The following is a 27826-nucleotide window of genomic DNA, read 5'->3' as shown; positions in this document are numbered from 1 at the left end:
TTCTTTTTTTTGTGTTCAGTCTTGACAGGTTTTGTAAAACTTGAGCAAAAAACAAATCGAAAAACTGCATAAAAACTAATTTATATGAAGGTATCTCTCTGTCGTCGTTACCCTGGTTACCAAACGAACAAGAAAAGCACACTTTCAATCCGTTTTATAGTATCGAGTTTTGAATTTTATTACTTTTTCTGGATAGCAAATACTTTTCAGTATCAGCAGCACACATCAATATAAACCTCATAAATATTCAAAGAACACTTATAGCTGTGGAAAGATTCGCACTTGTGGAGGGACAATGTGTGACGAAAATTGTACACATTATACACGCACAAAGGAAAACTTACAATGTCGGGCAATTGTACTTTATCCAGTAGTTTAACTTAATGTTGTAAGTTTCTTATCATATATAATTTTATAAAACCAAATATCGAATCTCTTTCTTTTGTCTCAATAGCTTAAAGACATAACACAATGAAATCAAACCTTCATTATGGGTGTAGTATATAAGTGGGTAGAGTAGTTCACTAAAATTAAAAAATAGCACGAAGAAAGATAGTGTGCAGGCTATATGTTCGAAAAGTACTAGTTAAATATCCGAAGGAAATAAACGTGTCCAATAGAGCCATTGACATTGAAAGGGATAGCAGAATTAACTTATCAAGTTATCTAGTTATAAAGAGATTACTTGTATTCAATTAGGTAACAAACCATGATACTTTTGTGTATTATACATCCATACTAAAAATGCAACAACCAAAAATATTAGAAATAATTTAATGTTGACATCGTCTCAAGGATATACTCAATAGAAAGTTATTTTTGGAGAACAACTTTCAGTAAACAGCAGACCTTTTTCTGGTTCCAGGTTGCTTCCAGAGTCCCAATGGGAGGTTAATTTATTAATTAAATTACCACAATGTCAGCATTCTGGGATGATAATCACAACAAGAAGTGAAACATCAAAGCAATTCCTCAATAGATTTGACTGCAGCAATTTATCTATATTTGTTGATTATTTCTGGCAGAATCAGCAACAAATAAACATTTTAGTTTGTGTTGTCAATTTGTTTTACAAGTAAGAAATTTAAGGTTCTTAATGTTATTTCAGAAGTGCCAATTTATCAAACAGTTATAAATCTAGAGATTTCCAAGACGAACATTTGGAACTGAGCCAGAAAGCCCAGAAGATTTTACAAATTGTTCTGGATGTGAAATAAAAGTCAGTGTTTCAAGATTATAAATATCCCCAATTCCTGGTAGTAAATTAACTTTGCTTTGTCGGTTTAAGAAAATTTGCTCGTAAGATTTGGTGATCCCAACATGAGATGAGACATAAAAATTGGAGAGGTTAGCATATATGTTATTGTTCATACAGTTTTTTTAAATATTAAAACAAAAAAAATTTGGCCCTGACAGGAGACACAATTCCCTTTTAATTTTGAAATAAATCTACCCAAATTAGTTGACATGAAACAAAAGACTCTAATCTAACCACACCAATAAAACAATTACTTCACATGATTAAATCTAATCCATTAACATATATAATATATCTGTCACAGTGTTTTTTAAATGCAAGGCTTCCACGTGAAGGAATGCTATTAACAATGTGGCTTGGAACCCTGCCACATAGCCTATCAAAGGAATTTTTCTTGAAAGACATTGGTTTTGAAATCACAAAATTTCATCAAATTTACATTATTTCACTATATTATTTACAAAGATGAAAAATTATTACTATATAAATCTAAATATAATTGTTAATCAAGACCTATATGATTCTATATTTGCTTCACATTCATTTTCTCCTTTCCCCTAGTCTCACCCCCCCCCCCCTGCCCCACTCCCTCTACACACACTCTACTCACCACCAATTCACCACCACTACAGACTCTAAGTTTTCAAGGTGTAATATACCATAATTATATTCATTCACCTTTCAAAACAACATATCTGGACAAACATATTTAAACATAAATAACAAAACACATATATAAAGAGAACATATTCCTAATAAACTACTCTATAATGAAACCTATGCATGAACAATAAAACAAAATTGTTCGGTACCAGTGGTTTATAGTATTTGCATATTCATAAGTTTTTTGATAACGAGGGTGAACAGACAACCCCCCCCCCCCTCACCACCACATTTAATGTTTGTTAGGTTGGCTCATAATATTGAATTATGTCAAATCCTTGTAATAGTCATCCATAACTGGATACCCCCAATCTCAAACTATGATATATATCTATGTGCTTAACAACCATCCCATCAATCCTAATTTTAGCAATTAACTGACAACACTAACTCAGTACAGAGTATTTTATGATTGTTTTACAAACTCCAGGTCCCTGGTATTGAAAGTTGAGGTCATGACCCTGGTTTAGGGGCATCAAATATTTATTGGAGGGTCCCCCAAAGAAAGAAAGAAACTGCTGGTATCTGTTCGGGGGGGGGGGGGATGGAAAGATCTTGAATATAAATTTAAATTACTTCAAAAAGTTGCAAGATGTAACACCATATCATACATTTTACAGCACCCTTAATCATATAACAAATGATCACATGGGGACAATATCTGCCACTGGACAGTCGCCATGGTGGTGATGCATGTGGAGGTTGGGTCACCAAGCAGAAGAAAACTTCAAAAAACCTGGGCTCAAGGTAATGTATTAATTCTTCCATCCGCACACTGTTGCTGTTTATCCCTACATCATTCTTGAATTTGTGGGATTTTAGTGAAAAACTAAAAATTACAAATGATATTTTTCATTTACCTCATCTTTCCTGCCTAATTGTCCAGTGAAGTATTCCAAAGTATTCCACAAGAATGAAGCAAATGTTGCCACCCCCCCCCCCTCGAAAAAAAAAGGCAATGTTGATCAATTCAAGGCTGGATGGTTTATCTTACTAAATTTGTTTTTAAATGTATTGAAGTGTCACAATCCTACATTAATGATACTGGCTATGTCAAAGTATTCTCGAGTCAAATCATTGAAATCGAAAACATAACCCTGCGATAAACAGAGCTGGAAAGATCTAAGGTCAAAGGCACAATGCCATGATCAAACAAATTGATAAAAATTCAACCTTTTGAACCATTTAGCAGAACCATAATGCCTGTACATGGCAACAGCCTCTAGAATCTTAGATAGATAATACCAAAATATTTTATGAAAAAAAACTTAAACCTAGACAACCTCTGTTTGTATTTTTAGCAACAATTATAGATTAAACAAATCAAACTTCTTCCTCTGCTTGCTTTTATACCAACAAATGTCAAAATGATGTAAAATCACTGCTTTTTTGATGAAAATATCACACCCACTAGCAGGGTCTTATCCAGCACTCTCTTCCTTTTGATTCACCCATCACTTTTTGTTTGTTTTATTACAACCATCAATCTTTCTCTTCCAATAAATTTACCATACTGATGTTGTCTAGTTACATATTTCCAACATAATAAATACCGAAAGGAATACACTGATATCAGCCTCATATAAGTTCATAGCACCAAAAATAAATATCGTTTTAGTGCTTCATAATTATCCAAAACACCATCCCCTCCCCTTCCCCTCTCCCCCCTCATCCATTCCCTTAACTAAAAAAAACATGTTTTTCCTGTTTTTTAAAATTTTCTTCTCATTCAATATGTTTCACTGAGCTGAGGAGAATCAATAAAACTTATCTGCATTTGTAAGTAATCAGTTAAGTATTTCAATAGAAAACCTACTGCAGTATTTCACTGCAACATATTTTCCCACCTCCATCTGAGCTTCACTTTTAATTTGATAATCATGATTTTCTAACATTTTAATCAACAACTCATATCCCCTTCTTTGGCTATAAATAATTGGTATTAACATTTGGAAGAGTTTAAAGAGATATATATGCTTATATGTCTTCAAACTTCTATTACCCTTCCTTACGAATGGTATGGTCTTTAGACCCAGATGCATATTTGTCAACTATAAGGCCATACATACATCACATGATTAGTTTCTCTTCTTGCACAAACTGTGTTGACTGTTTTCCAAAATCTCATCCCTGCCTTGTCATTGTTGTACTGTTGTCAGGATGATTCGACCCCTTCCTAAATAATGGTCCGTCCTTCCGAAACCATAGATACACAATCTTGGAATTTTAATCAAGACATCTCACATGCATTTTCACCTCTCTTCATCTCCAACACTTCACTCCTGGGGGTCCTTGATGATACTACTGCTGTCAGGATAATTCTGTTCCCCTGCTAATTAATGGTCTGACCCTCAACACCAAATCGTCATTGTCCAGTATCAGATCATAAACAGTGTCAATATTTTTCTCTGTTTTAACGTTATGTCCGTTTATCTCCAAAATCTCATCTCCCACTTGGAGTAATCCTGCTAGAATTTTCGCTGGATGGCCATCGCCGATTCGTTTCACGAAAATACCTGTAAATTAGAGAGAGAGGAACATAGTGTTTGCTAACAAAGGTGTTGCCAAACTTAAACCAACTGCGAGTACTTATCGAAGGGAACACAAGATTCTAGAAATGAATGCAGTTTTGATCAAGATAACCAAATTGTGAGGAAAAATATAGTTTGTAGGGGACTGCCTTGGTCTTTGAGGAAAATAAAATGTATTCATTACTAGAAACTCATTCTCCAAGTTATATACTTAAAAGCAAAAAATTTGAACTATTGAAGACAAACTTGTATATACAGTAGGGTAGCCTGCAACAAAACAAAAATTTCACCAAAACAAATAAAATAATAACAATAATGGATAGGTATTTGTTGGCCTGTCCATTCCCTTTCTCTTTTTGGTTACTTTAAGAACAATACCCAGATTCGTCCACTCAGATTCATGTTGTAACATTTAACATTTCCCTGTAGTCTTGTTTATACAGTAGATGACTCATTTGCAATCGTAATTTATGTCAGGGTTAGCAGTGACTCAACATACGTCAACCTTCATACATACAGCTCACACCGATAATTGCCGATTTTACAGGGACGACAGCTATAGCGACCGTTAAAATTATTAATCAGACCGACCTCTGAATCAAGGGAGAGGGCGATCTCCACTATTATTTCTGTTGAAATTTATTTGTAATTTCACTTTGTTCAACTACAATTTCAATGTCTTAACTAGAGGAGTGTGTTCTTTATTTCACTTTTACAAGCAATGCATTTTATTCAATGATCCCGACCCTGATCTTGAACCCTGATCTTGAACCCTGACCCTAATCTTGAACCCTGACCCTGATCTTGAATCCTGACCCTGACCCTAATCTTGAACCCTGACTCTGATCTTGAACCCTGATCTTGAATCCTGACCCTGATCTTGAATCCTGACCCTAATCTTGGACCCTGACTCTGATCTTGAACCCTGACCCTGATCTTGAACCCTGACCTTGAACCCTAAACTCAGTGAAAAATGTCTGCAGTGTAAGTATCCTGAATCTGCAAGATTTTTTGGCAACCATGACAAAACTAAACAGAACTTAAAACTTGGGACAAATCCATGAAAATAGATACTATATTCTACTAAATTCGTTATTTTTTCCTCTCATCCTACTGACGGTGGCATATTTTATCATCAGACGCCCATCAGGTATAATCACGGTGCAGCTACAGTAAAGTCAAAATATTTTGTTCCCAATAAAAGAAGAGAATCAACCTCTTTTTCTCTTTTTCATTTGATTTTTAGTTTTATCTGAAATGGCAGTATCATCCATTTGCTTCCCTGAAATCTGGAATAAATTTTGTTTTATATGTCAAGTTTTACATCTAGCTCAAAGCAGTTTATTTCAAATTTTTAATCCTTCTTATGGATATTTCATCCCGACTTCAATTAAAAAGAATTAAAAAAAAAGCTATACCTGGTCCGTTAGTGGAAGCACCTTTGGCGATGTAAAACCCAAAAGGTCCATTGGGTGGTTTGACCAGTCTAACAAGTCTAGTGCCATCGTCGTAAACCTCTAGGACTCTACCGATCTTACGCATGTAACTCGGCGTGGTGACGTCTATCTGTTCCATCACAGCTGAGCTAGGACCCGAGATGCTGGAAGACCGTCTGAGAGGAGATAACGAGATGGCGAATTAACTCGGTGGCATTTATTAGTAGTGTTCAAACGATAATCGGAATCGGGTTCAGGCTGATTATTGCATAATAGGAACATAATCAGAATTGGTAAAAGTTATGTGGAATACCAGTTATGTCATAACGATTATTCAAAAACATATGGAAGGTGAAAATATCATTATTCAAAAACATATGGAAGGTGAAAATATCAACAGATCTATTAGGTTTGTTCTTTTAAAGTATTAGTACTGCTACAATATGAGCTCCAACCTTTTTTATGAGATAACTCTGCGATGTCAAAGATTTATAATCTCTACTTTGATATCACGCTTCAAAGCCCTTGTAGGGACACTCTGAGCAGTATGGATACCCTCATTGTACGAGTGAGAGGTAAAGGTTCTGAACTGTTCATCCTTTCAGTAACTGGGAAGTATTATATGATAGGACAGTATCTATAGTAGTTTATAGCAAACGAAAATTGTCCAAAATGGCTGATGGTTTGTCCAAATCACTGAATATTCATCAGTTAGGTTTACCAATGACAGCCTCTTTATCTTTATATTTACCTTTCTCTCGTCGACAGGTCAGAGAATGATCCCATCAGCTTATCCTTCTTTCTCCCGAAAAAACTGGACATCGATCTCAAGGATGGAGATCGCTTAAGCTGTGTAAAAAGGATAAAAATGTGAAAAAGTAAAAAGTCTGAATATCCATCTCAACAGAGGATATAGGACATTTACATACAAACCTATATACTACGGTAATATGATGGAATTTTGTCTTCTAAATTAAATATACTAACTAGAGTAGTAGAAGCAAGGTAGTTGCAGACAATCCGTGCAACTATAAATTGTGGATATGAAAATAGAAACCACCCTGTCCATGTGCATGGGCTTTGGTATAAACTTGATGATCAATATCCCATGGACATCATGTTAAGAAGTTGAATGTCAAACATTTATATTGTAATTCCTTCTCCGATTCAATTGGCATCATCATAACTTTCCATCTTTAGTATTAAAGGATGAATTTAGTAAAAGCAATGGGGTGCAAATATCAATGTTTTAAAATATACTTCACGGTATGACCCCTTTTTTCAAAATATGAAAGAAAAAAACATGCCCTCCATCCTCACGCCCACTTGAACCCTCCAAAACAAAGTCTAATCATGAACCCACCTTGCTCTCTTTTTCAAATCCATCATCCTTTTGAGAGTTTCTGTTTATTTTATCCAAACTTAAAGCTCTTCTCATCCTCCCAAATGTCTGTTTGGTGGCATGTCCGAGATGCTGCATCTTCTCTGAGATGGAGCTGTTAGAAGCAATGGAGAGGTTTGACCCGCTCATCTTTGAGAGGTGATCCTGATTTCTGTGGCATGAGAGAAAAGAGAAGAGGCAAATGATTAATTATCATATTGTGGTTCTCTTGTTCTTTGAGGATAGTTAAGTTGAATACTAAAAGTGATTATGTGCATACCGATAAAGGTAAGAACATTTAGATCATGTTTGATATTATGTTTGTATTTATGTTTCAATGTACCACCGGTGTTGTTCATAAATGAAACATACATGTTAGTTATAACTGTTGTCACCAGTCTGCAAGTTGCATCGACGATCAGCTGTTCTTCGAGCAAGGAGGGCTGCGTTGGTACAGTGTGTTCTCTCATGGGCTTGTTCAAATCAAGGGGCAAGGCGTAACAGAATAAATTAATGAAATCTGTCTACAGTGGATAAATGTTTGGATTCTTTTGATCAGTAACTTTTTGGCAAACTTTTGTGGCAAATTTAGCTTGGCGAAACCTCATTTTCATGGTTCATCAGATAAGCAGCTTGAACGAAGTTCCATATTTTTAAAATGAACAGTTTTAAGTAATTCCTTTTTTGAAACGCACAGAATCACTTTAACAGAAAATTTGAATTATATTTTAAGTTACCTACTTTTTTTTCCGCTTTCTCTTTCCTCTCTTTCAATAAATAAAACCCAAATTCAGCGAGGTTTATTTGAAATGTGTATAAAGAAAAATTTGTTCAATAAACAGCACCGAAAACAGAGTTTTACCCAGGGCTATATATAATCGTTTTACAATTATTCTATGTCAATATTTGATTACTATATAAATTAACAGTTTATCACGACACATATACCTAGTTAATCTGTTCGGCATTGTTGGTTATCAGAGTATTAAACATCATTAAGATGTTAATCTTGCTTAACAGTTTACTTAATAAAGGTAACTACACTGATTCCTCATTCTTGTATGATTTAAACAAAGATGTCTTCCATCTTGGGTAGGTCCTATATCACAATATCTGTAGAACCTTCCTCCACTTCTACCAGACATAATTATCCCCTTTTCATTAGGTCTGGTAAATTTCAAATTTCAAATTTGCACCACTGCAACATTTCTAAGCACTCACTAATATATGACTAAAATCTACTCTACTATACAATGTCCCTATGTTTATATTTTCCATTCCACCACATAAACAATAGTAATAATAATAATAAAAATTTATTCTTATATAGCGCTCTACATCGAAGAATGATCTCAAAGCACTTCACAAAATCCCATAAAATATTACAACTTAAAATTACTACAGCTTAAAAATATTACAGCCTAAAAATATTGCATCATAAAAATTACAAAAATAAATATCCACCTACCACCTACCCTACCACTTCCACCTACCCTATCCCACCTACCCTACACCTAACCTAATAGCCACCTACCCTACCACTACCACACACCCTACTCTACCCCACCTACTCTAACAGCCACCTACCCTAACCAAACCCTTACGGAATAAACAGACAATCACCCTGTCACGCAACAGTGCTAAAAGAGAGCAGTATAAAACACATGTGTATATATGTCAATATCTGACCGTATGACAAACTGATGGTTCGTTAAGTAGACTTTAATTACTTGAGTGATTTGTTTGATTTACAGTATATATTGACATAGAGCATTCATTATTCAACATTACGATATCATGTCAATCTTTGTACCACATTTACTTTAAAACACAAGTGCCAACTATGTGAGTCAGCCCTTTGACATTCTCAAATGTTGAGGACTATGTTTACAATCTGGGTTTGACGATCAATAACATGACTAAAATGATATAGTACAGAGTCAAGGTGCACGTATTTGGTTAACTTATTGGCTGGAGGGAAATATCCATGATAAAAGAAGAAATTTGTGCATGTTTGCTAGACAATACTTCTTGTTAACATGTTATCCAATCCCTGGTTCCCCTCCCTCATCCTACGAAAAAAAAAAAAATCACTTCGTTGTAGTAAAACTAAGTTCTACAAAGTAACTTAAAAATATCATATATTTGTTTGTTTTTTACTTACTTTTGTAAAATTGTCATTTAGGTCAAACTGCTGATATTCTTCTCAAAATGATTGCAACCGATTCAACTCAGACACCCTCAAATTACTAAGCCTACTTTATAGGCAATATGACATAGACATTACAGGCGGTTTGGAAAGGATTTTGCAGAAACAGGAACAAATTTAGAGTAGTACATGCAATTATATTATGCATTAACAAATATTATTCTACATGTAGAAATGTTAAAACACACAGATTTTTAACAAGAGGTTGATTTTATGTACCTTTAAGATTCCTGTGAAAACGACCTTGGCATGCTTTCAAACCAAGAACCAGTTTCATCATAGTTATATAATTATATTAATAATAATATTATTAATCATATTATTCTACATGTATGTAGAAGTGTTTACATACTGATTTTTAACAAGAGGTTGACATTCTGTACCTTTAAGATCCCTGTGAAAATGACCTTGGCATGCTTTCAAACCAAGAACCAGTTTCATCATAGTTATATAATTATATTAATAATAATATTATTAATCATATTATTCTACATGTATGTAGAAGTGTTTACATACTGATTTTTAACAAGAGGTTGACATTCTGTACCTTTAAGATCCCAGTGAAAATGACCTTGGCATGCTTTCACAAACAAGAACCAGTTTCATCATAGTTCAGCTTATTATTATTTTAATTTGATAGCATACTTCTTTAGAAAATTTGTCATATTGCAGAAACTTGAAGCTAACCTTGAAAATCAGCTTTCAAAACTGTGCAATTAACAGTTTAGCAGCCTTGTGCCTATAAGCCTAGTTTGCTGAATAAATCATGATACAATACATGAAAAAACAGATTTTATTTTGTTTGATCCACAGTTTTACCAAACCTTCTTAATATCAAGTGAAATCAGATCAAACTAACACCTGCCCCTCCCCCCTCCCCATTTTAGTTTTAAGTGGATTTACTTCAACTCTGAGTAATACATGTTTATCAAGGTACTCTAGAAATGAAGTAAAGTCCTCCATAAAAATTCATGGTCATAAGGAGACGATCCTTTTTTGCAAATAAAAACAAAATCAATGATTGACTTAAATTCTCAGTCAAGGAATCTGTTTAAAGGACTCAACTTGACCATATATATGACTTCTTTGTAAACAAGTTGATGTGAGATAGTAATCCCAACCCTGCTATCAGATTCAATATGTAGTTTTTTAAGCCACTTTTATCTTTTCGCACATCACTGTGTAACTGTTTGGCACAGTCTTCAAGGTTGATTATCACAACTGATCAGCATTCAAATTTTTACCCAAAAACAATTTTTTTCTGGAAGTCATCCAAAATAGAGCCTAGGATAAAACACTAAACAACTTGGTAAACTCTTGACCCCAATCCCATTACGATGAGAATGTAACCACGTAATCATGATGGTGTTACATCATGATGGTGTAACATCAAATGAAGAATCAAAAGTCCCTTAGAAAAGAAATATACACTACACATAATCTTGGTCAAAGCTTAAGAAGTGAGCTTCATTCTGATTCCTTTTTTGTGTCTTTTATGCATTTTCCTTCTCTTAATCATTCTTCTTTTGTACAAAGTAAGAGAATATTTTCATATGTTGTGGCGCTTTTTAAATTTTATTACTATTATTATTAATATAACAATAAAAGTTCACTGTGTATCTTACAAGAGCTAATACCACAGAGGATCTTGTGTTCAAATTTTGTACTCAAAGAATGAAACATATTCTAGTCATACATAAGTCTAACCTTAGGCCTACCATAATATAAACACCTACCCAAACACAATCAATGTTTGCCAGCCTGCCCTATTAAAACAAAATACAGTCACTGCAAACGTATACACCAGATACTAGCCTACTTGCTACACTAGTACTTAACACTACATTAGTTACAATTATGAGGACGTACTCCACACCCCTACAGGAGGGAGGGCGTTGTGGTCAAGTGGTTAAGGCAGTGGACTTGTGATCTAAGGATTACAGGTTTGAGTCCTGACCAGATCATTGCGTTGTGTCCTTGGGCAAGGCACTTTATCTCCATTGCCTCTCTTCACTCAGGTGTATAAATGGGGACTTGCAGGGTGACTTGTAAATATAGTTGCGTGCGCCGGTTTGTGGCTGCACCCTATGGGAAGTCCCCCAGGGGACACGTGGCTGTGGTGCACTGTGGTGTCCCAGGAGAGATTGGTTGAATTGTGCACACTTTGGTGTGTAGGTGTGACAAGTTACCAATGACCAGTTACCAAGTACAGCGCTGCGAGACTTTATTGTAAGTTGCGCTATATAAGAACTGTTAAATATTATTATTATTATTATCCAACTTTTACCTGGAAAAGCTAGACATGTCTGCGAAAGGTCCCGCCCGCCTCTTCTCCTCGTCCTTCTCCTCCTGGAGTTTCCTCTTGTACTCATCCCAAGCAGAGTGTGCCTGGATGGCATCGTAGTAACTGTTGGCATGAGTAGAATACGTCTTCTTAGCTCTTTTGATCTCCTCGTACTCTGGTTCTATTGCACCTTGGAGCTGGTCGAGATTGTCTGAAAACACCCAATGGAAAAAAAATAACATGAAAAGTTTGATGCATATTCATAATGTTAATCTTGAACCTAATCTTATTATCACTGTTAGGCATAGTTTGAATGGTATATCGGAAGGATAACGTATTTCCAATGATTGAATAGCAACAACCCGCTTCCTTCCCATTTAATCCTCTGAAAAAACAAGAACATTTCCTACCGATTATATTTGCGAGCTAAGATGTGGATAATTAGGTGCGTAACTAAAGAGTACTTCTATTTTTATTTTCTTTGTGAATGGATTCATTTCTCTTTTTTGGTAAATTTGCATTCATCTGCAAAGTATATTTTTCTCTCATTAAGCTTCAGAGCTAGTAATCTTTTCCACTCAAATCCACTTCTATGATAAAGTTCATCACTAACTTCAAGATCAAGAATAAAACATACACGTCGTAATGGCGTACACCACACACATACTGTAGCACACCCACTAACAAGCAACTGTAAGCTTATATATTGTTTTGTCCTCTTTCTTCACCCTTGGCTTCTATACAACTGTAAGTACTACCTACCATTCTGAATCTTATCTCCATTTGCCACCTCTTCTGTGACTCCTCCACTTCCAAGGTGCACATGTCCACCCTCTGACGGGTAATGTCCATCGTGGGAGATACTTTTGACAAATGGCGATCTTGACCTCGGCGTTCTCAAATCTACTCTACCATTTTGGTCTCCTTCCTCCCTGATGGAGATTCCATCCTCTCTAACTTCACTGTTGCTCCTGTCTTTTCTACCAACCCCAGATGAATTTGCCCCTGAATTATTATCATATCTACCACCTTTTGTTGAAGAAATTTCATACCCATTGTCCATAGCACCCTTACCAGAACCAATGTTTCTATGGTCATACCCATTCATGCTCTGCGATCTTCTGGACGATCTCTCCGAGCGTTCCCTTGTGTGTCCCCGATGCCTTTGAACATGGTCCATCGCATCTGAATCTGTCCCCCCATTTATGAACACATCGCCCACGGAACCGTCGTGAAGCATCACGGTACCCCTGTCTCTAAGACATCCGCCATTCTCAGAGTGTCTCCTTCCATAACGTACATAATCAGAGACTAGGCCTTCATTTTCTGTGAGAGTTCTGTCGTAGTCAGAATTAAAACTAGCTGACTTTCGGAGGTCACCGTTGGTAGACCTTCGGACTTCCTCGTCCTCAAAATGGACGGACCTACACGGCGACGCCGTCCTGGAATGCCTACCGACGAGGCTGCTACGGCTTCCACGGTGATCCTCAGAATCCGAACGGATCGCGGTGTCTGGAAATACTTCATGATTCACCGATTCCGTTTCCAGGGATTCGGTAGATGAAAACTTTGGCCTAGCTCCTTGCTCCTTCCATTGATCTTGTAAACATGAATCTTGTAACCTGTATGTAATAGGTTAGAAAGCATTAATATTTTAAAGTTTCAAAAGTATGTGTGACACGCACAGGACTTCAACTGTGGATGGGGAGTGGGAATGGGAGGGGGGAGCAAAGTTATAAATTTCCCTAACTGTAAGTAGGGCATGAACCGTTATTATGAATGGTCTAATTATTTGCCCAACTGAAAATAAGATCCCATGACTAAACATTTTTCCCTGAGTGATGAGGGAAGTGGGAGGACCATGGCCGCCCTCCCCCTAACCCCCTCCCCCCTTTTGCGGCTGCTACTGAAAAGCACAACTGAAAATTTGGTATGATGAAAGTAATGACTCTGCTGCTACTTGGCTCATGTTTGCTACACTTTAATAAATTTACACATACCATGCTATCAGGCTATTGGGCACATTTAATTTCCAACACTGGATAGGGTCCTTTCTAGACATTGTGTAGAGTGAGTGAGTGAGTGTACAGACGTTGTGACGTGTACTGTTTTTTAACTAAGGTACAGTAGGAACAATCAATTCAGAGTTTCCTGTTGAACAGTTACATAGAATAATAATGCTTGAAAATAATTTTACTGCTTTTCTGCAAATACGGTTACCATTTTCTAAGTCACTCAGTGAGTCGTGTCAAAGCTAATTTTAGTTTGTTATTAACCGCAAGCCAGAAATTGAAAACCGCATAGTACAGTATGCACTATTTCATTTAATTGAAACATCATTTTAATTCCAAGGTTCCAAAATTTAAACAATTATCCCAGCACACCCACATTCTCAACAAAAACAAATTACAAGGTACCACTGTACTACCTGTACCTCACACAATGTCTGCAGTAAGTGAGAAAAGCTCATCTGTAAGTCGTAAGTTGGCAGGTCAAGCACTGTGTAGGCAGCTACTGCACAAGTTGGTAGTCATCGTCTGGCTGGGGGCTACCTGCTCAGACTTGTAATAGGAGTACTACAGCATGAGTATGAGTACACAGGAAGAATTCCCCTTGGTATGAGTACCAGTGTAAGCCTGGCTACAAGTTAAAACTTTTATCTTACACTAGTGGTTATACAAGGTTATAAAATGCCCAGAGTACCACTTTGAGTACAAATACATGAGAGTGAGTACAAGTACTTTGTGTACGAGTACAAACTTACTAAGGTACTCGTCTGCTGTTGTTTGTCAGTAATGCTTAAAGTTGTTATCGTCGTTCCAAAAATACGGTCTGACGTTTGGACTGTTACTTCCTTCAAAACACTTATCTGTCTCCTCAATACCACACACTCTTTACCTAAGTGTATACCTGTTTGTTTATTAACATTCTAGCATTTTCTATTCCCTTAATGGTCAGTCAGTGTCGGCCCTAAATTTTGCTTTAAAAAAAATTGCTTAAAGTTGTCTATTAAAAGAACATTCTGGAAGATTTTGAGTCAAACTCCTAGTTGTGCACAGACATTGATGAGTGTTAATTGAGAGTGGACGATTAAAAAAGGCAAAATGCTTCTCAAGGGTGGCAGTCAAGTGCCATTTGACTTTTGAACACAGGTGACCATTAATTGAATTTCTAGCATATCTGGCCGCTATAGTGATGACCTTTAAATACGTTTTAACCAAAGTTCTGTCCTCTTTATACCATCTGGATGTTATCATAATTATTAGTCGGCACTGATATTCTTGTTACTTTTGAGACCAAAGACTGAAACAATTTAATATAAATACCTGTCATTGTGGATAAATGGTTGGATGGTATGATCAGCTTTCAGAGGTCCAGCTGGGGTGTGCTTAGGGGTCCCTCCAAGCTGTGAATGTTGACCATTGAAGGAACGGTTCCTATTCAGCTTCTTGAGAGCTTCTCTGGTGCTCTTCACTTGCCGACCAGAGCCAAACCTAGGAGAACAAAGACAAATTTCACCTTTCAAAGTATAAGGTAGGTTCTCTGAATTCATTGCATTTATCTTGGAACAATTTTGGAGGTAATTGCTTAAGAAGTATGATCAGTAAGACCTATAGTAGACAATAAAGAAATCTCAGAACAAACTCTATGTAGTATGTGTTTTTCATTAACTCTTTAATTGGCTTAGCTGTAACAGGATGAATGTATTATTCCATACTTTAACAGTTGACCAGAATTTACATTTCATTTGCATCAACTCTCTCAGTTTGAGAATTCAATCTAAACATGCTCTAAAAGGCAAGTATATATCCGCAGTGTTTAATACACAGTCATAATTTGTTCGAGTCTCACGAATTTGTGGAATTGCAGCACTGTGAGAGAAGAAAGACAATACGTTACTACAAACCTTAAACTTGTCATATTTCTGCAGACTTGGCAACAGGGCAAGTATGTTCTTAGAGCATAACATTCACACAGTGCCCCATGTGGAGAATTTTTGACTGTTAAATTGCACACTCTATCCAAGAAAAGATTAACAAACTTTTTCTACTCTAGGACAATATTCATTAGTCCAAAACATGTTATTAAAATAGATATCATCATATTTTTGCTTACCTATTTTGCACGGCCATGTAGTGCAAATCACCTCTACTAATACTTGAGTCTGTGTCACTGTCTGCTGTATGATAACCTTTCGAAGTAAAAACAGACCAAAAAAAAACAACTTATAAAGCAATTTAGTGATAGTCCAAAGCATTGCATAACATGACTAACCTGCCTCAGTGTCTCAACTTTAGCTTACAAAATACAACAAAGTCCTCGGTTCCCAGACCACAAACATCCCTGCATATAATGTATTCTCTGCCATCTCAAAATTCACCACCCAAGGTAGCGATTTATCAACAAGGATACCAGCGTATCTGCCCACATTAGTGGAATCTTCAACCATTGCAAATGGCTCAATAGTTGTGAAATTTAAATTGTTCTTTCTCTCAGTATCACATACTAATAGAAATGTCACTCCGATATTCTTGCTTCAACTATCCAAAACACTTTTCCAAACGTATTGTAAACATTTTTTTTAACAAATTGCCATATCGAGAAATTTTCGCCTTCCAATAGGACAACTGAACCTATATATTCTCTGCAAGCAAATTTTGAATCTGCAATCCCAAATCAAATTTAATTGCCAAAGAAACAAAATGACTTTGGCTTCCTGGCTCATCTCTGCCAGGTATTCCAATCAACAGTGAGTACAGAACCAGACAAAAATTAATATATAATTAATATTATTAATCATATATTAATTTAATATACTCCGAAATAATTTACCTTTCAACAGCATCTCCTCCCATTAGGTTTATTTGTAACTCAAAATCAAAACACATAAATTCAAGCTGATTATTTTTGACAGCATACGAAAAGTCCACACTTTATTTTGCAGGATTCTTTTCAAACTTTCCAGTAAGACGAAGGTTTACGATAAGTGAATACACACGAAGGTACTTTGTCCAGTAGAAATGGAGGAAAATATTACAATTAGAACTTGTAATAAACGTTTCACTCTGAGCGTAAGAATACGGTGAGTAATGGTGAGACCTTGACCAATGAATGCAAAAAGTGCGAGTGAAAGAATTCCGGTATGATTCCTTCCTTTGATTTTCCGCTTCCCAGCAAAACCAAAAGGAAGTGAATCCAACATCTACAGAGATCTGTTGACCTGTTTCACAAGAAATTGATCACCTGTGGCAGACTTCCTGCCTACGTTCAGTCTACCCGACTTTTCCTGCACGAGCAGCGGTAATTTCCTGCCAAAGATAACGAGCTCCAGCAGAGAAGAAAAAACACAGTCTCGTTCTTGCAACCCGGTAAAGCGATAACTATTGTCTTCCTTCCAAGGAGATCGATTATTAGGTCCTTGATTAATAGTTTCAAGGTCTTGCTATTGTTTTATAAAAATAATCTCTAATTGATGAATAATTTACGGCTGTCCAGAAAATATATGTATACACAGAAAAGACTTAGCTAATGAGACAGTAAAAAAGAAAAGGAACAAAAAAAAAACAACCATGATGAAAGATCTTTTTTTGTTGATTTCCTGGGTATTCCTGTTTGATGAAAACTTCGCCTATCATTTTTTCCTTTTGTTTTAGATCGAAACGACTTCAGCTCAGCTGGTCAACTCTGGTCACTCATCAGTAGTATGCTGTAATCATTAAATCTTATGCTCAAGAAATCCACTAGAAAATCTTATCACAGAAAGCCAAGTTCTTCACAAGTTCTGGACGAGCGTACATGAGGTGCAGAGCAGTTTTCTAAAGATTCCACTTCCTGAAAATATTATACAGTACAGTAACACAGCACAGCCAATTCACATGTTTAGATTAGATGTCAATTATTTATTGACTCATAGGTGTGCATGTTACACTGTACATACAGTGTGACACTGTAGACAGCCAAGTGTTCTCATCTACAATCTAGAAACTAGGACATGTAAGCCCTAAGTTTGTTGTCGCTGAAAAGTGGGATACAGTTGGGAATTGAACGGTCAGGAATTTAACAGGTTGAAAACGGTCAAAAAAGATTCACAACAGATATTCCAAAACTTACTGCTACCCCAGCAAAAAACCTAAGGGCGGAAACGCACTGAGAATAAAAACAGTCCCCAAAACCCTCCCTTTCAACAAAAAAGGATACTTAACGGGCTGGAAAGGACTGCAATACTGCTAAGAATCCGAGGAAAGAAACTTCCAACGATCGCTAAAGAAAACCAAGATGAAATCCAAGGGAAATATATCCATAAGAAATTCACGTGAAGACACTTTTAATGGTAGAATGAGTAGTGAGGAGTGACCGAGGGGGGGTCCGGTCATAGAGGGCGCACAGTGTTATTATTTTACCAGGACTTTATAGGCACGGTAGAATGAGGTGCTAAGGTTGTGAGGAGACAGGTAAGCGAGGAGCGAAGTAAATATCAAAATACACTACCCTCTGCTACAATACATTCCGTCACATAGAAGAATAAAAAATTCTAGGATGTATGATCATCTGTTAATCCTTGCGGATTAACCAAAACAATAAGACAATAATGCTGGCAAATGCATCCAAATGAAAATGACCAATATGTTCAGCATAGTGCATGTATTTATAAATACTGTACTGTAGCTACCAGCTATAGAGAATTACGTTTACTGTACACTGTACGCTCCAGCATTTAATATATAATAATAATAATTCAAAGAGACTGTAACAGCTTGTACAGCCAGCTGCGCTTGAACACAAAGTAAACATTGTGAACAAGCTGGTATCTCTCTCCCCTACTGTAATATGTAAGTACAATCATTTATATATATAAACATGCACAGTTTATTACTACCAGATGAAGGGTACTGAATATATTTACACACTCTCAGATGACGGAAATATTAAGCAAACAAATGACCCTTGAATTTCGACATCCAGCGCTTTACATATCTTTCTCTTAAAAGTGGGAGAACAGGTTGTCTGACATTCAATACAATTTTTTTATTATGTAAGTGTTGTTTTGCAAAATGAATGGTAATTTTTTTTACAAAATTGATTTAGTAGAATGAGAGGCCAAGAAGTAGCAAAGTTTTGCTAGTGAAATAGCGAGTGGGATTAAAGTAAACGAGCAAAGTTTTATGTTGGAGGAATTGATTTTCTTGTAGCTAATATTGCAAAACACAATCTGTCCTTAAAAATTAATATGTCCAATGTGAGGGAGCTGTTACAGAACAGTTTCAGTACATTTATTACTTACAAGTTTTTATTATTATTATTATTATTTAGTTTCTGTAAATTATCCAAACTGTTTTTATTACACTCTGCCTCACTGATATCATTAAAATTACCAAATTTTAAATACAAAAAGGTTTAAATTACTAATGGATCTACAGTGAACATGCTGCAACTGATTCCAAATCCAAAACCTGCCAACTTAACTTGAGCTGACACAGTGTACAGTGATACTGTACATGGCACACCAATCATCCCATACCCTGGTGGTGAATGTCATGGATTGTATGGGGTGGTTGGTTTCCCTATACACTAACACGGTACATGTTACACCAACCACCCCATACCATAATCCAATAAGTAACAAACAACCCAAATGAGCAACTTCTGATGGTGAATGTCACACTGCTAATAAACCACATGATTGGGTATTGTTGAATGTTGGAATGTCATGAAATTCTAGACATTTGAAAACTTGGCTGACACTGACGTAACCTCCCAACCCCAAGGGATATAAATATTTCAATGAAGAATATAGTATGTGGGTCAATCATACCCAGCAGTTCAGGTAACATTGAGGTTTCTATATATATATATACAGAAAAGGTTAACTTTCCCCTGTGTCTGTTCAGAATGCTGTAGTCTACACACTGAAAAAGATAGGCTACGCAGTACTATCTGCATACAGTAGCTAATGGATGATACAGAAACTCAAGCCCCTAGCCAGAAATTTGGGAGGGCAACACGCAATAATAGCGGGGCACAAACAATTAAATGAGGGCACAAACAATTTAAGATGGCCCTGTCACTAACAACTTACAGTAATAGGGGGCACTAACAACGTAAGCCAGGCACGCAATTACCCTTGTCCTGTACTGCAACTTGTGAAGCTTTCGTACATGTGATGGTTGAACAGATGGAAGGCGCATGGTAGTCTGCATTGGAGAGGGGGTGGGGGTAATATCCCCCAGTCCCCTGTTGGGCTAAGGTCCAGCAGAGACTTACAAGTATCAAGTGAGTTTAATTGTAACATGTGCTGCAAGCAAACTGGCCTTTGGCATTGACAGTAAAAAAAATCGTAACCCTGGTTGTTAATTTTCATCTGGTGTCAAAAGTTCCTAATAATTGAATATAGAGACCCATGCAACTTGGGGCAAAGCTGTACTATATATGTATCTACTGCTTGAAAATTAATAGACTGAGTACTTGTGGTATTAACAATATATTTGTTTGTATTATATTGCAATACACTGAGAATAATTGTACACAAGTGTTCATGTTTGTAGAGTACCTGAGGGTTTGAGATGTTACTGTATACATATTACTTGCAAACAACCAAAATTTTGTAAAATTAAATTTTGCTGATTTTTGCATATCAATTCTGTTGCTAGAAAGCAATTAATTGTTTGATAATATTCAAACAACAATGAACTTTAGATTGCATTTTAAGTGATGTTTGGTTTACCGATTTGTTCTCTTATCTACCTCTGTTTTGTTTATTAATGACAATGACACACAGAATTTTGATTGGATCTCCTTAAATAGAAAACTGTTATCAATTTAATCAACAGATTTAAGATTAAATTCTTTTGTGTAGTCAGTTGGCCTGACGTAAAAGTAAGTTGGCCTAAAGATCCTCGCAGGATCTTCTTCAGAGGCTAAATGACAAATAACGTACAGTAAACAGAAGGGACAAAAACATGCACATAATACAGACAGGTTAATGAGCATGGTGAACACAAACAGTTAGTTGTAAGGGGATTAGTAGACAAAGGATGGAGAGAAGAATGAAAGACCCCCTTACATCTATCTCTTTGTGTTCACCATGCTCATTAACCTGTCTGTATTCTGTGCATGTTTTGTCCCTTCTGTTACGTATTACTTGTCATTTAGCCACATGTGTCATTCACATCATTATGCCCATCAATCATAATCATGTTCTCAAATATATTATTCTTATTTTTTATCAAATTTATAAGAGAAATGAGAATATACTTCATGATACATTGCATGAGTAAACCTAAATGAATGTGGTTGTTATGTGAGTATGTAACATGTACAGTACCTGTACTTGTATTTAAACTTAAATGTTTCTTAGTCAAACCCCCCCGCCCCCGCCTCCCACCTCACCCAAATAAAGGAATTTTTGCTTTTTCTTTCAGGTGTGAATGTGAGGAAAATAATGAAAGCTTGTCAATACAGTATTATATTGATAAATATTGAAATAGTGTTGGCATTAATGTTACAGTATATGGTGTACTTCTTCACTAAGAAAACAATGCAAAGAAAACATAAAGCAATTAACAACTTGAAATATGTTGTTACTTTGTCCAAAATGAAAAATGGTAAAGATTCAGCTAGATAACTTAGCTAAGTTTCTTTTCTATGTGTCTTCCATGAAATTCCAAAACTGCTGAAGGTTCTCCTACAGATGTGTAAAGTGTTCCCATGTTTGACAGTTTTCAAAACTGACATGAAAATGTATAGATCTTCAATAGTCAACTAAGTACTTTGGTAAATTCTACATTAGCTTACTGTACATGAGGTGATATGGACAAAGGTGAGTGTGTGTGTGGGGGGGGGGGGGGAGGGTGGGGTTATATTGTTATTTACCTTTTCAGTACTGGACAGTACTACAGGTCTACAGATGAAATATGTCACACTGGCCACAGGTCTCAGGCTCCAGTAGAATACCTCTCAGATTGATAATAAACGGCTTGATAAAATTAAAGTGTGAAGTTACATGTACATGTAGATGTACATACAAGTAGTAGTACATGTATCTATAAAGCCACTGAAGGGAACTGTGCTAATACACATGTATTATCACTATATATCAAATCACAGACTACTGTGACTACCACTTATTCAGTATATATTCTACAGCACACAGGAAGTTTTAGTACAGTAACATAACAACCCTGGGTGTTGTAGAATATGCCCTGGAAGTGCATTGGAGCGACAGCTAGGAGGTTCTTCAGTGATCGCAGCCTTTTCACCATGTTTTCTAAATGTAGGGTTGTTAACAAGCAAGAGGGACGGACGGGCTTAATAATCGTCACAATGCCGCACAACAAATTCTTTGACTGATTCCTTGAAATTTACTAGGCATGAAATCAGGGACACTCCATTTGCATTGTCCAATTTTCCTCTCCCTGTTCAAATAGTTTGCATCCACTCTCCTTTTGAACAACTATGCCAACCGCTGTGTGTGTGTGTGTGTGTGTGTGTACTATTCACACTTCAGTGGGTTTTCACTGAAACAGAGTAGAAGAATAGTTGCCATGGCAATTGTAGATGCCTTATCTGTAGAACTAATATTTCTCTCCAGAAAGGCTTGGCTTGTGACACAGAGAGACAGAGAGCTTCAGCCCCATGTGATTGTGTACAGATTGTAATATTTCACAGAGCGGCAATTTGGGCTGCACAGGCTGGTGCCGAGCATATAGTTGGTAACTGTTGAGTCACCGGCTGCAATATTATTGATTTGCCAAAAAAAAAGCTGATCAATAGTTGGAATAAGTTTGATGTGAAGATAGTGTGTAATATTAGTACAAAATGCACAGTTATTCAGTGAAAGAGGTTAGCATATGCAGTGTTAATGAATGTACACTAGTCAAAGTGATGTTCATTAATTAATACAAAAGTCAGGACTTGTTGTGTCAGTCAATGTAACAGTTCATTAATTGTTTGGGTATGCAAATTAGGGGAAAACACATAAAATATATAGAAAAATTGTTATGACATAGTAAAAAAGAAAACTTTAATTTTTTTTTATAAATAGTTATACATTCTGGAGTCATGTACATATATATTTATGTACATAGCATCACAGTAAACATGGTAAAGTAAGAGGTTCTGAACATAGAACACTGCAAGAGGAACACAGATCTGATTATAACTTCAGTAAAAAAATACAAATGATTTTCTATCTGTTTTCATTTTATGATATGAAAAAGGTTCACAATAACTGAAAATTACAAACAAAGATGACTGCTAACCATTTGATTGCTTCTGTCTGTATGACGCACAAAATTTACAGATTTATTTCAATGCATATTTAGCCGAAAAAATGTAATCTGTTCTCCCCTCCACACTTCAATTTAATTCCATGACAGGTTTAAAGTTAAATGACATGTGCAGTAATACAGAATATTTTAGAAATATACTGCACGTTCAAAGACACCAATCAGTTCTATAAAAAGAACTTTATATTGCTGCCACTCAAAGCGTGAAATGGACCGAGCCTGCCAAACAATACAACCCTGGCAGCCAGTAATACCACAGTACTTAATAACACAACACCCAAAACAATAAAGTTCTATAAATTCTCAGGCCTATGATGCAAGGGCTTAACTCATATTAAAGGACTGCTCACTTTGCGTTTGACACAGCTTGTAACTGAAGCATCTGAAAAGGAATTGTGCCCTGTATATTAATCAGTTCCAGTAAATGTTGTCATTTGGTATTGTTAAAAGTTTTAATTAAAACTATTCATGGCACTGATGGAACTTTTCAGGACAACATATATTAATCTTAATTTGAGACAGCCTCAAGTACAATATTATTCACAATATTTGTTTCCTTCATTTAGAAATGTGATGATTATTTCTGTTAGAACTGTCAAATTATTCAAACTTAATAGCTTTGATCACCAATGAAGTACTGTTGGATATGGTGTCCATGCATACATGTAATACTTGAAAATTTGGGGTATTGGACATGAAGTGATAAGTGAAGACAATGGGTTATTTAATTGATTGGTGCTGCACTTGCCACAAAAAGAGGGTCTGTAGGTCTGATTAATTGATTTATTAATTTATTTCTGCAGTTATAATTATTGCATTTTTGATTTTACAATTTTTTCTTCTTTCGTTCATGTTTGTGCTGTCCAATGGACATCCATGACTAAAGGGTTCATGTGCTGAAATGTATACTGCTATGTTAAATGAATATTCAGTGGACAGATTCAAGGGGTCACCCTACAACTATACTGTGGTAATTTATAAAAGCTCAAGAATATTTTATCCAACTGACTTGACCAGTAAGTGGCCGTCTAAAGATCTCAATCCGGTCCAATTGTATAAAACACACTAAAGGTTGAGTTGTGAGACGCTGTTAAGAAAATGTCTGCAGTCTATACATAAATGTAGCATATATCCCAAGATGGAGATATGAGAACATGTGCATACGGTACGGTAAATCTCAAGGCTATTCAACAGGAGGGCTCAACGGAACTAATCAATGTTATTAAACTTGCATTATATTTGAAAACTAGCAATAGTAGGCCTTCTGTATGTCCCTCGTTTTCTCCTGAGGCCCTAAAATGATTTGCCCTCAAAGTGTGAACAGCAAACTTGAGTAATAATGTCTATTAAATTAAACAACATTTAAAAAAACAGTGTACTGTAGATGTTTTTACGCTTTCCTGTATGAAGAAAAAAGGTCAGCATTCTGATTGAAAGTTTTGCAGTACTTAGATATAGGCTTGCTAGAAATGTAATGCCTGCAATAAAGGTCATGATGCCCCACCTGTTAACCTGTAACGTAACACCTTGGCACTCTACGGTATCTATTACATCCTACCAACCTCACAGTCCCAATTTCTAAATAGCTTTCCAAATGCCCCCAACCATAGGCATTGATAACTTGTTATTCTTCACCTTGTTATAATATTATTCATAGGATCACCTTGTGATTAGCCTCTTAAAATGTTAATTATGTTGGAAGAAACAATTCTAAACCAAGGATCATCCCTTCAATTAATAAACATAGGTTATACAAATTAGACCCATATACTATAAATCTCATCACTGCCTTTGATATATGATTTTTCTTAAATGGAATTTAATGCAACAATTAAGCAAAAGAAATGGAAAGCAATAATTATTTACCTCTGTGATGATCTCTTTGTCTCTGACGTTCCTGCTGTATCGGCCCACTATTGTACCTCCTCAGGGCATAGCCTGCCCCTCCAATGTTACCATCGAATGAGACATCGTCCATGTAATTCGACGAGCAATCGTTAACATCCGATCCACTGTAATGAGACGAATCCGAACTCAAGACGGAAGCATTTATGTTCTCTGCACTGTGAAATCTACGATGGTCGTTGATGTGTCGCACCCTGGCTTTTTGCCGAGGCTTAAAGACGGCGACGCTGTCCTTTGAAGTAATTGCATATCTGTTTTCCTTTTCCTCCGAAGATTGTCTTTTCTCTTTCCATTTTGAATTTTTCAATAGCTCCCCCATCCTTGCCCTGTTCTTATTTAGCCGCTCTTTCACGGACGAAGAGCCTGCATTCTTCTGGACGTCCTTCCCTGTCGGTACGGGAGCCGACGAGGAAGGCGAGGAAATGTTGGAATCACTGTTAGACAATACCTGCTTACTTCTGTTCAACAGTAGTTTAGCGGCTCTACGAATACTACTTCGAGTCTTTGACTTTCTTGGTTCCAACGGAGGTTGAGGTACGAACTGGCCATCCCTCGGGCTAGAGGGCTGCGACGTTACAGTGCTTTCGGCCGATCTTCCTCCGGGGTTATACAAAATGCCACCGTTTTGTTGTGAAGTGGTGGACAGCGGTGGAGTAAATGTCACTTCTTCATGGACAGTGGTTGTGAAGTTGGACTGAGGTTGTAGATGGTTCCGTAGTGTTGCTCCCGGTGAGTGTACAACCACCTGACTAGAATGCGGAGTGAAGTACGGTGTCTGCGGTCTGTCCGATTGAAAATTCTGCACCAAAAAAAGGAAAAGTTCTAAATAATCAGATGATATGAAATTGTTAGACAATGATCCAGTGTGCATGCATTGATGCAATTAATAGACCTGTATACTGTATAAGATCAGTAGAAAATCAGAGACAAATAGCATACAATAATAGAATTTAAACCAACAGGTATGGTATACTAACATGTGGGGTACATCCGGACACTTAGCCTACATGTTCAAAACATAAAAATAAAATTCTTTTGGTCATGAGTGTCTCATGTTAGGGAATAATTTAGGGTCAACATTTTGTGTTGCATCTGGAGGTTAATAAATTTTGGTCCTGAAACATATATTGAGCGAATTTGCCCATTTTGCTACAATTTTGCTATGAGTTACCAGGATAAATTATTCCCAAAATATGTTGGATTTTTAGTTAGCTCTTTAAGTTTAAACATTATTTAGCACTCTAAGTAGTACTTGTCAATTAAAGTTAAGCTTGAAACTTTTAATCTTGCCAAATATTGTAGGCTTGAGTATATTCTTGGGTATACTGTACTTACCACATCTTGATGAAGCATTTGGTTTCCAGATTGAAAATCACTGTTTGTAACTGCAGATACATTCCACAATCCACTTTGAGGGTACTGGTTAGTGGAGACTGGGCTATTACCATACATTGGTGAATAATTGTCTTCTTGATTAAATACATCTTGATGTATGGAATGAATCAAATCCTCAACACTTGGTCCATGCTCCATTCTGCTGTTAGTGATCAGGCCATAATATGTACCTATAAAACCAAAATTTGTTGTGTTTTTCCTGATTTGCAATGTGTGAAAACCAGACTGAATAGCCAGTGGTCAAAGGTTACTCCTGGTCAAAGTTTAGTTTAGTTTAGTGTAAAAAAAAATGATCAGTCCGAGGGACACTCAATCCCCATCAAGGACCCTACAAGAGATAAAAAACTGAAGACACAAATACTCAGACCCAAATACAATGCTTCAAGTGCTTGTTCAGAGCATTTTTAAACCCATTCACACTACTTGCAAGTACAACTTTCTCAGGCAAACCATTCCACTCATTCACAACCCTATTAGAAAAAAAGTTATGCCGAATATTAATCCTACTTTGTGACTTTTGGAGTTTAAGACCTCTGGTACAACTACTATTAGCAAACAAAGTGGTTTCATAACTATCAACGTAGTCAAAATCTCAGTTAAATGAACATGTTTAGCATCTTGCGAAGTGCCTACGGTTATAACCATCAGTACTTAGGGAGTCAGCACATCTCTTTGTTTTCCTTTTGTAATAAACAAATGGCTTCATATTATTAAAGCAAAAAGGGAATCACTATAGTAACACTGGGCCTAGGTTTATCATGAAACATGCTGGTGAATGTGGACTGTAATAACTATTACTTGCCTAGTACAACTTCAAGTAGGCCTAGTACTAGTTCAAATAGATTTGGCTTTAATTTTAATATCCTAGGGCATGTCAGTTATGTAGCATTTAGAAAATATAACTGACGACAGCCTATCACATTATCAGTATCACAGTATTGCATATCTAGGCCTAAGTAGTATGTAATATCATTTACACCATCAATATCTCTGCCTTTGCAATGTGATGTTGAACGTTACGAATTGTGATCATTAGGCTGGTGTTTTTAATGCTTACATTAAGTTAGCTTAGCCTACGAAAAATTGAAGATCCACGACCATCAGCTTTCAAGGAAGGCAATATACAAAGCACAGATATTAACATTTCCAGAAGAAAAAATGGTAAAAGTTTAAAGTTTGTAAGTGCAAAATGTAGTTTCACTTTTTGCTGGAAATCTCTGGCACGGTTTCAAGATTTCCAAGCAGCTTATTTTGGACAGACTTGCAAAAATGTATTCAAAGTCAACGACCTAACTTATTTTACCTGACCGTTGTTAAAGATACAACATATGCTAGATTAAGATACGGTTTGCGGCTGTCTAATTTGCACAGTTTTTAAAGTTACAAACATCACAACTTATCCATTATTTCATTGCAGAAAATTTATGAAGAAGTGAAACGATACTATTGTTGAACCCTAAAACAGTATCATAATGTTGA

General features: G+C 36.3%; 1 protein-coding gene across 1 annotated transcript; it reads right to left on the bottom strand.

Moving 5' to 3' along the window:
• Positions 1–27649, bottom strand: LOC139963756 (uncharacterized). Its single transcript, XM_071964870.1, has 11 exons — positions 27405–27649; positions 26288–26517; positions 24914–25751; positions 15879–15954; positions 15089–15256; positions 12525–13384; positions 11766–11973; positions 7252–7441; positions 6640–6737; positions 5871–6064; positions 1–4437 (listed from the first exon to the last, which is right to left on the bottom strand). The coding sequence occupies exons 2-11, from the start codon at positions 26483–26485 to the stop codon at positions 4232–4234; spliced, it is 3036 nt and encodes a 1011-aa protein (XP_071820971.1). The 5' UTR covers positions 26486–26517; positions 27405–27649; the 3' UTR covers positions 1–4231.
• Between the last annotated feature and the right edge of the window lie 177 nt (positions 27650–27826).

Source organism: Apostichopus japonicus, chromosome 22, assembly GCF_037975245.1.
Source record: "Apostichopus japonicus isolate 1M-3 chromosome 22, ASM3797524v1, whole genome shotgun sequence".
Classification (NCBI taxonomy): domain Eukaryota; kingdom Metazoa; phylum Echinodermata; class Holothuroidea; order Aspidochirotida; family Stichopodidae; genus Apostichopus; species Apostichopus japonicus.
Note: the sequence above shows the minus strand (reverse complement) of the source record. Positions and strands in the feature narration are given on the sequence as shown.